Source organism: Leptidea sinapis, chromosome 1 (genome assembly GCF_905404315.1).
Source record: "Leptidea sinapis chromosome 1, ilLepSina1.1, whole genome shotgun sequence".
NCBI classification, from domain to species: Eukaryota; Metazoa; Arthropoda; class Insecta; order Lepidoptera; family Pieridae; genus Leptidea; species Leptidea sinapis.
This window is the reverse complement of record NC_066265.1, coordinates 18,845,096-18,859,719: the sequence shown is the minus strand read 5'-3', so window position 1 is coordinate 18,859,719 and position 14,624 is coordinate 18,845,096. Positions and strand designations below refer to the sequence as shown.

At 35.2% G+C, this 14,624-nt stretch overlaps 2 protein-coding genes across 10 annotated transcripts in view; one reads left to right on the top strand and one right to left on the bottom strand.

Annotated features, from left to right (window-relative positions):
• The window catches only part of LOC126970690 (uncharacterized), a 27,426-nt gene extending 16,018 nt beyond the window's left edge, over positions 1-11,408 (bottom strand). For both annotated transcript variants that reach the window (XM_050816778.1, XM_050816786.1), the window contains exon 1: positions 11,242-11,408. In XM_050816778.1, coding sequence (XP_050672735.1) covers positions 11,242-11,274 — 33 coding nt within the window. In that variant the 5' untranslated portion in view covers positions 11,275-11,408. The remainder of the gene's footprint in view (positions 1-11,241) is intronic.
• Positions 8,441-14,624, top strand: part of LOC126970757 (uncharacterized) — a 25,787-nt gene continuing 19,603 nt past the window's right edge. The window contains exons 1-2 of one of the 8 annotated variants that reach the window (XM_050816901.1): positions 11,410-11,593; positions 11,868-11,937. Coding sequence is in view for 1 of the 8 variants with exons in the window: in XM_050816835.1 (XP_050672792.1) it covers positions 11,584-11,585 (2 nt within the window). In the remaining 7 variants the exon portion in view is untranslated. Of the gene's footprint in view, positions 8,536-11,409; positions 11,594-11,867; positions 11,938-14,488; positions 14,539-14,624 lie in introns of those variants that run through there. The other 7 variants (XM_050816862.1, XM_050816910.1, XM_050816873.1 and 4 more) reach the window with 7 other exon arrangements.

Genomic DNA, 14,624 nt, shown 5'->3' with positions numbered 1-14,624 from the left:
GACATAAGATTGGCGACGAAGTATATTCCGGCAAAGTCTGAGAGCGATCATTGTTCGCTTAAATCGTAGTGGATCTCCGTTTATTACAAGATTATAGTCGCAATTTGTCAATCTTACCAGTGGGAGACTCCTTTGCACAGGATGCCGGCTAGATTATGAGTACCACAACGGCGCCTATTTCTGCCCTGAAGCAGTAATGTTGCATTATTGTGTTTCGGTCTGAAGGGCGCTGTAGCTTGTGAAATTACTAGGCAAACGAGAATTTACATCTTATGTCTCAAGGTGACAAGTGCAATTGTAATGCCGCTCAGAATTTTTGGGTTTTTCAATAATCTTGAGCGGCACTGCATTGTAACGGACAGGGTGTAACAATTACCATCAGCTGACGTCCTGCTCATCTCGTCCCTAGTTTTCATTAAAAAAAACCCCTGGCATTGCGAATGTCATGATTGGCAGACTGCTCCCTCTTATATATATATATATATATATATAGATAAAATACCAATATTAAAATACTGCGAAAACATATCGAGCCTGCCTACGCTAAATTCTGTGAATGGTCGTCAGCCTAAATCAGTATGAATTATATGTATAAATAGATTATGCTACCATTCTCGACATATTTACTTTTGGCATACACTAAAAATGACGATATCGGATGACAAATTTTTAGTCTAGGACGTCAGCATAACGCAGAATTATAACAGCATACAGACATGTGCTAATTTTCATAACCTTGCTACAAAATATGGCAATGTTGCATCATAGCGTATAATTTACACATTTTGAATTGTGACATTTAGGTACCTCTACAAACATTTCTCATCCAAAAAATCGAAACAGTTTGTGCTCTTACTATTTTCCAAGCGTCATTTTAATACAATTAACAATAATTACATACATATTACCTAAGTGTAACAATGCATATTATGGTAGGCGGAAATGGGAGTATTTATTGCCAGACACACTAAATGGTTTTCCAGCAAACGTTTTAGAAAGTATTGAGAAAAAACCGGAAAAGGCAAAGTATTTAATAACCAAACAATTTTTAATGTAATTATGTATATATAAGGCGTGTTAATATTATTAGTATAAGAATTTAATATAATAATGTTAGTAATTAAGACCGATCTCGTCACCACGGATAAACCTTACATAGTTTCTTGTGGGTCACTTTATATGTATTTTCTCTGTAATACTTTTAATTGTGAACAATAAAGAAAAAAAATATGTACTTCTCGAGACGCCGATGTGATAACTTAAACTTATATAAGTATGTTAAAATATTTAGTATTATAATTGTTTAATTTGAGAAAAACATAGGTAAATACTTAAATTTTATGAGTCCTGGATCAATTTAAGTCTGGGCAAGATACCCAATATTGTGGAAATTTTTCTAAGAAATCGTCACTATATCTCTATTTACTGCAGCAGCGGCTCGGTGAGGTTCGGGGATTCCCTGTGAGCGATTCTACAATTAGAAAAATATTGCCAGATCGAAGCTTGAGGCCTTATAAACCAGATAATAGGTTAATCATCGAAAAACGCGCTGTAACTTTCCACGTGAGCACTTAAATTGGTCATACCTTTAAGTTCCCAAAACCTCAAAATTCACATAATTGACGAGAGTAGCATATTGCTACGAACTGCATGTATTCAACATAATCAAAACTTAAAATAAAATAAAATGTTACTACAGTAACGACGGAAGAAAAACGGCGTGTTGTATAGCATGAGATAGATGGGGTGCTGCATAGAAAAAAGATCAATAACGGTAGTATTTCATGGATGATGTGGGGAGACGCGTATGGATGTACCATAAGCACATTTGCCAGCAGTCATACTGCGGGCATTATAAATTAAACCTGAGTTGAAACCAAAGTTGTTATTACGGTTATGGGCTGGCCAGCAAGAAGCGCGGATATTAATCCCATAGAACACCAATAACCACCACCAATAAGGTCTCAGCTTGAACCATTTGATTGCGTACGCAGAGCGTCTCGAATTGTCGGGGACCCAGTCCTGTGTGAATGGCTAAATCATTTGGCGTTGCGTAGATACGTTGCTTCATTGTGTGTCTTCTACTACATTTATCACGAGAAATTTTCCGAAGAGCTGTTTGACCTGGTTCCTGCCGCTGAATTCCACCTTCGCACGATACGTCACAAATTAGGATATCATCCCCACCATCCGCACGTGGCGCCCCACAGTGCGGTTTTCAAATAGTTTTCTTCTACGTATAACCAAGCTGTGGAATCAACATCCTTGTGCGGAGTTTCCGGGACGATACGACATGGGTACCTTTCTAAAAGGCCGGCAACACTCCTGTGATTCGTCTCGTGTTGCAAGAGAATGTGGGCGGTGATGATCACCTACTTTCATGTTTCCTTTTGCACGTTTGTCCTCCTCTTTCAAAAAAAGGAAGCGGAACACCTAAGATCTGTATTCCAGAAGGCATTTCAATTCGCAATCAACTTGCAATTGTCTTTCAGTCACCGTTATGAAATCGGTACTTTATATATTTTATCGGGGGATGACGCCGTCTTTTTACCAAGATAATATAGTTCTCAGAATTATTAGGGCCTTATATCGATATAGATCCAAGGTCTAATTTTCAAGATAAATATTTTGATATTATTAATTTTTACTTGAAACGGTAAATTGGGTGTCACCTAGCTTTGTTATTTAAATTTGATAACGTTATTTTGTCATCTAGGAATGGGTTTGACCGATTTGAAACACAAAACGTTTAAGTGTGAACGTAATTAGCATAATTGTTGGAAAATACATGTTTTAGCACGACTCCGTATGAACTAACCTCTATTTTGAGCAATTCACGCACACTAACACAAAGTGTCATACAAATCGCGATTGTAAGACGTAGCTTATCACGCACACTAAAGTATTATTCCTGTTTTATCGGTTGTCTAACAGCAAGAGACTCTATTTAGAGGTATTAATTATGTAAGGTAAAAAAATATATTTTCTTTTTATAATATCCAACTAAAAGTTTGAGTCATTCAATAATCAAGGATGTATTACTGTTGGGGATTATGTTAAGTGCGGTCACGAAGCCACAGAGTAAATAATACGTAATGATATGCCAATGTCATGTTGATTTAGGTCACAGACTTATTATCGATTACATTGTATAGTTATAAAGTAAAAATATGTCATGTTAAAATTCTTAAAATGATCAAAGAGGATGTAAACACTACTTAATAAGAGGTGGGACTGCCTAAGTAAAAATTAAAATTTTGTTTTGTATGAAACGTCGAGTGATTCGACATAAGTTTGAAATTGAATACATTACAGTATGGCGATTGGCGACGAAGTGTAATCCGGCTAAGTTTGAAAGCGAACGAATGATGTTTGCCTTAGATCAGGGGTGCTCAAAATCGGGATCGACAGGTCGATCGCGAGTGCTTTTAGAGTCGATCTCGAAAAAAAAATCCGATATAATAAACTAAAATCGGTAGTTACGTATCATCTTATGAAAAGTATGCTCAGGACATGCTTCAACATCCAAAGTCACTATTAGTTAAGCTTAGAACTTTAGAACGCGTTTGTTTTGTAAGAACCAATAAACTCGCAATTTTGAATAATAATTATGAGTTTTTTCATTGACATATAAGAGCTGACTTACACTTACCTTGACTAAAAAAATGCATATTTTGCGCAAAACTAATATCTATGTCATCGTGACACTCTACCTAAACGATAATCCTTCATCACAAATACTTGAAGCCTCAGAGCCGATCGATCGTAGTCTAACAATTTTGAGGTAGATCGCCAGCAGTTCAAGCTTGGGCACTTGGGCTTTAGATCATTAATACGTCTAGATAGACTATAACAGCCGTGACAACGTCCAAAAAAATTGAGTTTAGAATTAACCTCTATTTATAACAATCTACGAACACTAACACAGTGTATCAAACAAATCGAGAGTGAGGACGTAACTTGTCACACACACTAAACTAATATTCCTTCAGCCCGTTCTTATCGGTTGTCAAACAGCTAGAAACTCAATCTAGATGTCTAACGGCCGTTTTCAATAACCTATCTATCCTTAGTTTAACTTACTAGAGGTAGAGGAATCTATCCTTTTACGCTTATTTACATTTTTTTATATGAGAGCGGGCAAACGGGCAAGAGGCTCACGGGATGGGGAGAGGTGAGGCAACCGCCCATGGACATCCGCAACAACAGGTGTGTCAAGAAATGCGTTGCCGGCCTTTGAGGTGGGAGTATGTTTTTTTCTCGAAGGTCCCTAAGTCGTATCTGTTCCGTCCATTGCCACTTCTGCCACTGCCCTTCAGCCAAATGCGCTCATGGATACGCTCTCTCAACAACGACCTACACAACACCCGATGGATGAATGTCTCAAGCTGTAGACAGTCGAAGGTGGCGATACCTGCACTATCGCCCAAACTGACACGTAGACCTATGAGCCTCAACAGACATGACATCCGTATAATGGTGCCCACCATAACCATAACCCTAACGGGTCACACATCACTAAACAAACACCTTTTCACAATCGGCGTAACGGACAACCCTAAGTGCAGAGGTTGTCTGACCGAAGACAAAACGGTCGCTCACGTAATCCTGGAATGTGCGGGGGTGGCCAACCAACGGGCAAAAACCTTAACCAATACAAGGTCGCTCCAAGAAGTCTGTGAACACCCCAGGAATGTTCTGAACTTCTGGAAGGAGCTGGGCTGGTTGGAGTAACCGGCCATTACTGCACGCAAAATGGACCCATGCTAGTGGTTTAATTGCGGAAACAGGAGCCCCTATACCATACCATACCGTATCTGTTCGGGGAGACCGCCGTTGTGGAATGCCAGACGTCTACGTGATGCGGATGGTACTTTACACGTAACGTCCGGTGGTGGAATCAACCCGAACAGCTCCTTTGAGCACTCCCCGTGATAAATGCGGTAGAAGATGCTGAGAGAACCCACATAACTTGTGACTTGATTGTCGATTCAATAACCTATCGACATAAAGCATTGGACTAACGGTCGTTTTCAATAACGTATCTCTAGTTACAGATAGATCATTATCACCGTTTATAACCAATATTAATGACAATTACAGATACGGATAATATTGGGATGCGTGAATTGCAATTTCCATACACACTTCTATCCCTCGTAAGTTATACGTCCTCCCGTTGACAAACAGCGTGTACAGATAAGATGAGTTACCGTCGATAAGTTTATTTGTTACGATTTTTTATCTCAAGTATGGCCTGCTTAACGGGAGATAGACTGAATATTGGGAACGGCTATATTCCACATAACTATGGATAGATAAGATCTTGTCATTAAACGGTGATAGAAATGTATCCGTAACTAGTGATACGTTATTGAAACCGGCCGTTGATTATCTAAGATGCATTGCATATTCCAAGGAACCTAAGAAAGTGAGGTGGGTGGGTGAAATCAGGTCAAAAGGGTAGTTATTATAATAAATACTTTTAATGAAACGGGAAGAAAAGCGGGTATTATTTACTTAAGTAGTCACTGCCAAACTTGCTTCTTTCTTACACCAGAATATATGGCGTAATAATCGAATAATTTATACATATTATAAGGCAATAATAATATTGTTTATCATAACGTTAGTATGATATATAACCGGTTACTCCTGACCTTCGGGAAACACAGATCTCCAAAAAACAGACAAAAGAATACCCGGATCATATTGTAAAAAAATAATTACATTTTAATGTGAAGTATGATGCGCTCAACTTAATTTTTAACATTGCGATGTTTAAAACTACTTTTCAATCAAGTTATTTATTTTTTTATGTTAATTAGGACACTTAAATAATTTATAGTATAAGATAGACTCTATCTTGCTGTTAGACAACCGATAAAAACAGGCCAGGAATATAAATTTAGTGTGAGTGACAAGCTACGTCTTACACTCGCGATTTGTATGACACTTTGTGTTAGTGTGCGTGGATAGCTCAAAATAGTTTAGTTCTAAACTCAATATTTTTTGATGTTTTCACAGCTGTCATAGTCTATCTAGACGTATAAATTATCTAAATTAGGACTTTTTATCATATGGACATCATATTATTATTATGCAGGTTTCATTTATAAATAATGTTTATGAACGGGTATTTCGTATATTAATATTTGAACTGAATAAATATACTTACTAAACTATTTTCTTTCTATTTTTGCGAAAATTAGGAGACGATTTTTCCAAGGGAACTCTTTTATTTGCTTTCCATCTGCGGGATTAAATTCATTTTTCGTTTTCAATCAAATGTTTTCAAAATCTCTATCTATTAATTATTCATACCTTTTATATAAGTAATATATCCCGAAGGCTAGAAATTCATCTAAATATCTAGCAATGTGATTATTTAATGAGTTACTTTCCTGTTTAGTTTCTACTTATTTGGCTGTACTTGTTTATAATTCGGAAATATCACAACTGTTGTGTGTTTTAGCTGTAGGAACACGTGCATACTCCTAAAAACACACTACGCTTTATTTACTTTACCTATAGCTATTACGTATGTAAAGTTACGTATGCATTTATTCATGAACACACAAAACATTATATACACAGTAAAATTAACAAATTAAAAATAGGATGTCATAAAAAAGACACCCACTCAGCATTTTTGGAATTGAAATAAGGATCACCCAATTTCCAACACTGATTTTCAGTAGGTACCTACCAAGTTGACCTGTTCACAGCAGCCGTAGACAACATGGTACCTTTTGTTATAGGTCTTAAAAGTGACCGTTTAAAAATATTACAAAAAGAGAAGAAACTAAAAAGAGAAGAAAAAAAAAAGAGAATTATTTCCTGATTATTATTATTTTCATGCCTCTGAACACTTTTGTTTCTCTAATAGAAAATCTTTCAGTTTGTTTTAAAATGATAACAAACTTTTTGATCTTTAATAGGTGGCGGCAAATCATTCCAGCATTTGGAGGCGCTGTATTTAAAGCTGCAGTGCCGTGTAGAGGCACTTCGAGGAGAATCTTACCGTAATGTATAACCCGGTCAACCTAACACGGAACCTGGCTCGAACGACAGTTCTAGGATGTACGGTCAGCAAGAAAAACTCGAAAGAATTATATTATTTTTAAGAAGCAGAATCTTTGACCGTGATTTTTCACACGCATCAATGCAAGACTGAAATTGAAATTTAACACATTTTACAGGACCTAATACAATACTTAGAATTACCGTCAGTATTAAAATTATTTACAAAAATATATGATGAAGAAATCGAGTGCTTTATTTATAAGGACTTGAGACGCCATTTTGGGTATAAAAAAATAATATTATATAAAAATAATAAATACACACATCCATTGAATTATTATACTTAAAGAATCTCAGTGGGCATATAATATCGCTATAGAACGAACTCCAATTTTCTACGAATTTTAAGTTAAATTTATTATAGTGGTAAACAACATAAACTTAATCGAAATTGCAAAATTCATTAGAAATTCTCATTTCTTTCTAAATCATTTAGTAGGAAATAAAGTAATATTACCAGGCTACGTTTAGCGAGTTCGGCCTCCATTCTTTAACAATTATTTAATTAAAAAAATAATATTTTGCCAGTTGATGTGGACCTTGAAGTAGCTAATGCTAATATTACTGATCATGGCAATGTAAATTCAACAGCATTTATTACGACATTGAGTTTCCAATAACTTTATTTACGGAAGTAGGAAGGAGACACTAAATCCCTATGAAATATTTGCTTATTGCTGGAGACAGATAGGAGCGGCTATGTGACACAACAGCTGTCGCGTGCTACGATGGATGGCGGATGGCTTGGTCGGAAAGCGAACTAAGAGCCAACTGGGAACAATGTCTGGTTAATGTAAACAATGAGTTATATGAGGATTGAACGATTCAGGTTCAGTTTGTGAAATATCTATCTACTTAGTAATTGAGAAACACCGTAGGGCGTAGGTGACTCCGTAGTATTATCAGACGTTAAGTAATCATTCTCTTGCAACACAAAAGATCACAGGAGTGCCAGGCCTTTAGAAGGGTGTACGCGCTTTTTTCGAAGGTTGAAACCGCACAAGGAAGCTCATTCCATTGTTTGATTGTACGTGGCAGAAGTTCCTTGAAAACCGCACTGAAGAGGACACGCCACACATCCAGATGGTGGGGATGCTATCCTAATTTGTTCCTAATCCTATGTTATCGCGGCCAATGAAGAATTGTGTGAGTTGCAATTAAAATGTTGTATTTGGATTGTTGGGGATTATTCATCGTCAGCTGTGTGACATAATCTAATTAGAAAAGTGTCAGAATCAAATAAATTAATTATTACTATAGGTAAGTTTGTATATTTTACATGCTGTGGTTTAAATGGCAGAGAAACGAGTTTTTATTCTACTATTTTTTGGACTTTTGATAGATTAGACATTAACAGTTATTTAGTATTCTTGTATTATTCTGAAGATGTATTTAAAGTTTATCCAAATTTATTGTTGATGTGAAATAATAGTGAAAATTTTGTGTTTTGTAAGTATTTATTTATTCTAGTCTGAATTTGTGTGTTTGGTTTCTTCATCGCAGAATAGAATTCATAAAACACGATAACCCTAATGTATATGCCGATAAAAGTAAATTTATTGCTGACATAGCTAAGTGAAGTACTTAAGTAATTATTGCTGTAGTAAGTATAAGTAAGTAGATATCTGATAGAACAAATGAATAACAAGGGTTTACGGCTTTTCATAAGGTAAAAGGTTGAAGGTAATAAGTATTGACTTAATAACGCCCTCCAAAGGAATTTCATATTTGTACAAAATAAGTAAATATAAGTATACTTGTTTTACATAGGTTATAATTTAGTCATATCTACTGTTGTATTATAAATTACTAGCTGACCTGACAGACGTTGTTCTGATCATATCAAAAAAAACTCTTGCGGGTGGAATTTCGTAAAATCCTTAGCTGACCTCTACTCGGCGAAAGGAATATTCCTACCAAATTTCAAGTCTCTACGCCTAATGGTTCCAGAGATATCGTGATGAGTGACTATATACGTGGGAATCTCTTATATATATATATAAATTATAATCAATATAATTCGTAAGTAGATGGAAAAAGTGCTAATGCAAATAAAATCAAAACAAATACGCGGGCGTAGCTTTTAAATATATATAAAATTATTATTAATGAAAATAAGGGAAGAGACGAGCAGGACGTTCAGCTGATGGATAATGCGGCACTACAACTACGCTCTTTACTTTGAGACATATAATATAGAATAAAATATTATAAATGCCAATAAGAACTCAGGGCAAGGTTTATAAAATAGCTGTTAGAGTGTTAGACTTGCAATACCTTATGGTAGCGAAGCCTGGGTATCAAAAAAGACGCATGAGCAAAGGCTCCACACAAGAGAAATGCATATGCCACGACGGGTAGGAAGAGTCACACTCAAACACAAGGTTCGCAATGAGTACATCAGGGGAAGCTTCTAAAAAGATAACGGACAAAATGAGCGAGCCTAGGCTGAGATGGTACGGTATTGCGTAGAACCAAGGATTGTGTCATGAGGAAGTGCCTTTCTATGGCTACAATAAAGAGGGGAAGAGAAAGACCTCAGACTACCTGGATGTCCAGAGGGATATCAAGGAATACCATTTACCAGTGTGAGGCTCCCTTGCACAGGATGCCGGCTAGATTATGGGTACCACAACGGCGCCTATTTCTGCGGTGAAGCAGTAATGTGTAAGCATTATTGTGTATCGATCTGGAGGGTGCCGTAGCTAGTGAAATTACTATCTACTATTACTATTATCGGGCAAATTTGCCCTCTAAAAATACGTCTGCGGGGGAACTGGACTCACAATTGGAAAAGCCGACCCCGTGTAACGGGAAAAGGCGAGTGCCAAAGAAGAAGAAGCATAATATTATAACCTCCACCATCTAGTCAGATGATATCACATCCTTGGAATATTCGACATCTTGTATATATAAAATACTCAACAGACTCAACCAAATTGTCTGAAAATTTGTGTGTAATCGGGTAGGTCTGAGAATCGGCCAACGAGTACCCCTAAAATCCCACCTCTAAATATTTTTTTTATATTTGTTTTTTTGAAAAATTTTTTATTATGATTCAGCATTAAAAAATACATACAATCTCAAATTTTCACCCGTCTGCGATCAACACCTATTTTTGTATCGCGATTTTAATATTATTCTATTCCAACCACAGATATGCAATAGAGTTGCAAGATGGCAATCTAATATAATGATTATTGTAGTACGATAAATTTTATGTACGATATATTTGGTAGGTCTGAGAATCGGTCGTCATCTATTATTCATACCCAAAAAATTTTAATTATTGATTTTTTTATTACTTTATATGGCAATACAACGTTTGCTGAGTCAGCTAGTAGCAGTATAAAACACCTTACTACCCGTTAACTAATTTGCTAAGGCTTAACAGTTGGCGGTCCATAATTTCATAAATATTGTCACAGTTATATTATATTTTTAAACGAGAACAATCTGTGACAAAAACAGTTGCATAATTATTTATAAAATTTTCTTATAAAATGCCTATAGTTATATTCTTTGCTTAGTTAACTTACTTAGATAAGCGAAAGAGAGTAACAATGCTTGCATACTACAAATAACAACCAAGATTTTACAAGAACAAACCCAGGCTACCAATATTGAACAACGCAGTTCGGGGTCTTACAAATAAACCGCTTAACGGATAGTACCTAGTAATGATTGCGATTTGTTCCCTAAGTTGACAAATATTATGTGAAGTGTTTCTTTAAGTCAAATAAATAGAGAGATACTCAATATGTAAAGGTTTTTAATGGAATTTTTGAATCTTAGAATCTTGGATTTTAGAATCTTATGTGAAAACTTAGTTTGGTGATGATCTGCCTGACAAATTCTGCTAATCCTGGTATAAAGTAATTAAAATTACTTCTAATTTTACACAGAATTATATTAAATTATACAAGGTATTACCCAATTATAACTTTGTGTAGTTGTAGGCTGATTTTTAGATATTAATCGGTATTCCTTATTTAAAAGGGCTTACATAAAATACAGTGAAGACTTATGTTTTAAAAGTAGCAAATCATATGCACCATGCATAATATGTAAGCATTGTTCTAGATGTTTCTTGAATAACCATCAGAATAACTCTAAATAAATGTCTAGGTAAAGAATGTCAAGGTAGGTACTCACGGCAAGCGCGAAAATAGTTCCGAATTTCAGCATTTCAAGTAGAAAATTGTTTAGTCACGCACTGTCACAGTAGTCACAATAGTATGATGTGCGCCGGCTCATCTCCTATATACCGACACAGCCTCCGCTGACGTCACCAGGCGCATCGCCAAACGAGTTTTAAGACTCATCTTCAGTGCTGACCTGCGCGTCGCATACATCGCTGCTTATGGTTTTAAATTCTTATTTATGGTCACTCGGCAACAGAAATATATCTTTAAGCCAAAATTATGCTACGATGAATTAAATGGAAATAAATCCAGGGTTCTCTGAGAGGAGTTGAATCAAGGATCTGTGACGAGCATGTAGGTAAGTAAGTATATGTTTATTTGGAACAAACACTACAAATACAGGGTAAACATTTACATAATATAATAACAAAAAATATGAAAAACTTATCGAAATAATTACGAATAATATACATGCCTAATCTATTTAAAACTAGCATACATTAAGAACCAAAGAAAAAAAAAGTAAGGCGTATTCTATATCAACATAATAAGGTGGTGTTTGCAGTATTTTGTCCAAAAGGTTTGCTTCTCAGCATATTAGTTGGGTATAATCACAGGACCAACACTGATTTTCAGTACCTTCAAGAAGGCGGCCGAAAAGTATGTATGAAGTAATATTTCAAGATCCCACCACACGATTCTGTTGGTACGTGTTTTTTGATGTAACTAATTTTAAATTAACCTTTAGAGAGTATGCAATGTATTAGCGACAGGATGCCTGTAAAAATCGGCCGTAAGTACCTGTAATTTATTTTAGTATAATTAATTTTCTGACGAAGGTTGCACCTCACACCTCGCAACATAACTCGTGGCATACACACTCGTTTGTCCTCCTTTTCTATAAAATAATACGTACCTGGAGCAAGAATCGTTTATTAAAATCATAGCAACCTCTGTTTCGGCCATTTTTAACTGGAAAACATGGTTTATCTTAAATAGTAAATATAAAACTTATATTATAAAAAAAAACAGAAGACTACAAATTATCAACAAAAATGTACTTGTTTACACGTGACAACCTTCATGTTGCGGCTTACTGAGAGCTGGTAACCATATTTTTTTTTAATTCTTGACACAATTTCCTTTAAAATGACGTACAAGTTATTAAAAAAACAAAAAATTACTTCAGATAACAGATACTTGTGGCTAATTTTTATAGGCATCCTATCACTAATACATTGCATACTCCATTAACGTTAATTAACATTAGTTTTATCAAAAAAATACGGACCTGCAGAATCCAGTAGTGGTACTTTAGGCTATAACTGACGTGAGCAACATACATGAAAAGGATTCAAACGAAACAGATTTGTCAAGAAGGTAACAGAAAGTAGCTAGATATAAACTTTCAATGGTGTACAAAACGCCCTGTCTTACAATAATTATTGTACAACAGGTATCTGAGTGACGGACAGACGCGGAAGGGAATACCTTATAGGTAGCCTACCTATCAAAATGACTTCTTGTCTTAAGCAACAATGCGTGAATACTTACTCCTGATGATGATTCACTGTCATTACATACATCGCCAAATACGGTCGTGCTATGTTACGGAAAATACTTTAATAGCCGATGAAAATGCAAGCACTTAAGGAGCTGCTTTTATAGTAATTTATCCAACTGTTGTGTAATAAGGGGTATTAAAACACGAATTTGGGTGCACTTTACAAAATGTAAAAAACTATGAAAATAAATAATTCTTTCATTAATACTTCGTTTATTTGTATATAATCCGTAATGGATGACATTAGGTTTCTAAGGACTGGCTGTTTTAATGTAAGCAGTAAGCTAACTGTTTCAGAATCTTTAATAGAGGATTTAAAACATGGGTGTAGATAAAAGTGTTTTATTTAAATCTACTATGCGATTAAGCATGCATTTCAATTTAATTTGAATGTATGCCCTACCCTACGCAAACACTTATAAATTTATATAATGTATTGATGAATATAAATTCAAATTCAAATTCTAATTCAAATATTTTTATTCAAAATAGGATGTGAAATCACTTATTGAAAGTCAAAAAAAACTACCACCCATTCCAAAGTGAATGCCTCAGGCCTGAGAAGAATGGGCGCAACAAACTCAGCGGGCTTTTTTTTTCATCAAAAATATGTTTTACAATTAAAGTAACATTTATAAAGTAATATTGTACAATTAAACTTATTATTTAATAGCCTGAGGGCGGTCGCTCCATTCCCAATCTGTGGTATCATTAAGAAAGTCATTTATGTTATAGTAACCTTTACCACACAAACGTTTTTTAACAATTCTTTTGAATAACGTAACACCTTTGTTTTGAACATTTTCTGGGATCTTGTTGTAAAAGCATATACATCGCCCCACAAGACTTACTAACTCGACTAAGCCGAGTAGTAAGCATCATCAGTTTATGTCTGTTCCTGGTGTTAACATTATGGTTATGACTGTTTCTGGCAAATTCACTTAATGTGCCTATGAACATACATTACATTATCAAGAATATATTGAGAAGCAATAGTCAAGATGTTAATTTCTTTGAATTTTGCTCTCAATGATTCTCTAGGACCTAGGTTATAAATAGCGCGAATAGCCCTCTTGTGTATTTTGTATGTATCTATCTATTAGAGCTACATTGTGTAAATGGGTCAAATATATAATTAATTCTTAAAGGCATAAAGGCATTTATTTTCTCAAAATTGATTCCTTTAGAATTCTTTTTGATGTCATTTCTAATATACTTGAGATTAATACCGCTTCGGAAACAAATGGCGCTCTGAGAGAGAAGAAGCGGCGCAAGAAACTCTCCCATCATTGCATTATTTGTGCTCTTTTTAAATAAAAATATGCAATATTATATACAATATATAACATTTATATGTTTAAATAGATTGTGATGACATACAAATCGCGAGTGTAAGACGTAGCTTGTTACGCACACTAAAGTAATAAACCCGGCCTGTTTTCATCGGTTGTCTAATAGCAAGAGGCTCTATCTAGATTCTAGACGTTTAATTAATTTCAATATACTTCACTGTATATTGAAGTTAGACACACTTTGCACACGACATTGACAGGTTACTGTCAATGTCGTGATGTCAAATCTAACTCGTTTGTGACGTGTATTTTTACTTGAGGTCAGCCTTCGGATGTAGGTAATTCATATTAAGTCATATTCAATTTTCCGATAAGATGACCCTGCCTATCATTAACTATTTAAAACTTGGAATAAAAATGTCTGGATTTGAATACGGCTTCTAGGCATCAGGTACGTGAGCATATCTATTTACATAGAAATCCTGAGGGCCAGTCACGACAAAAGAAAATTTAAGGACAACGCTCCTATTATTTCTT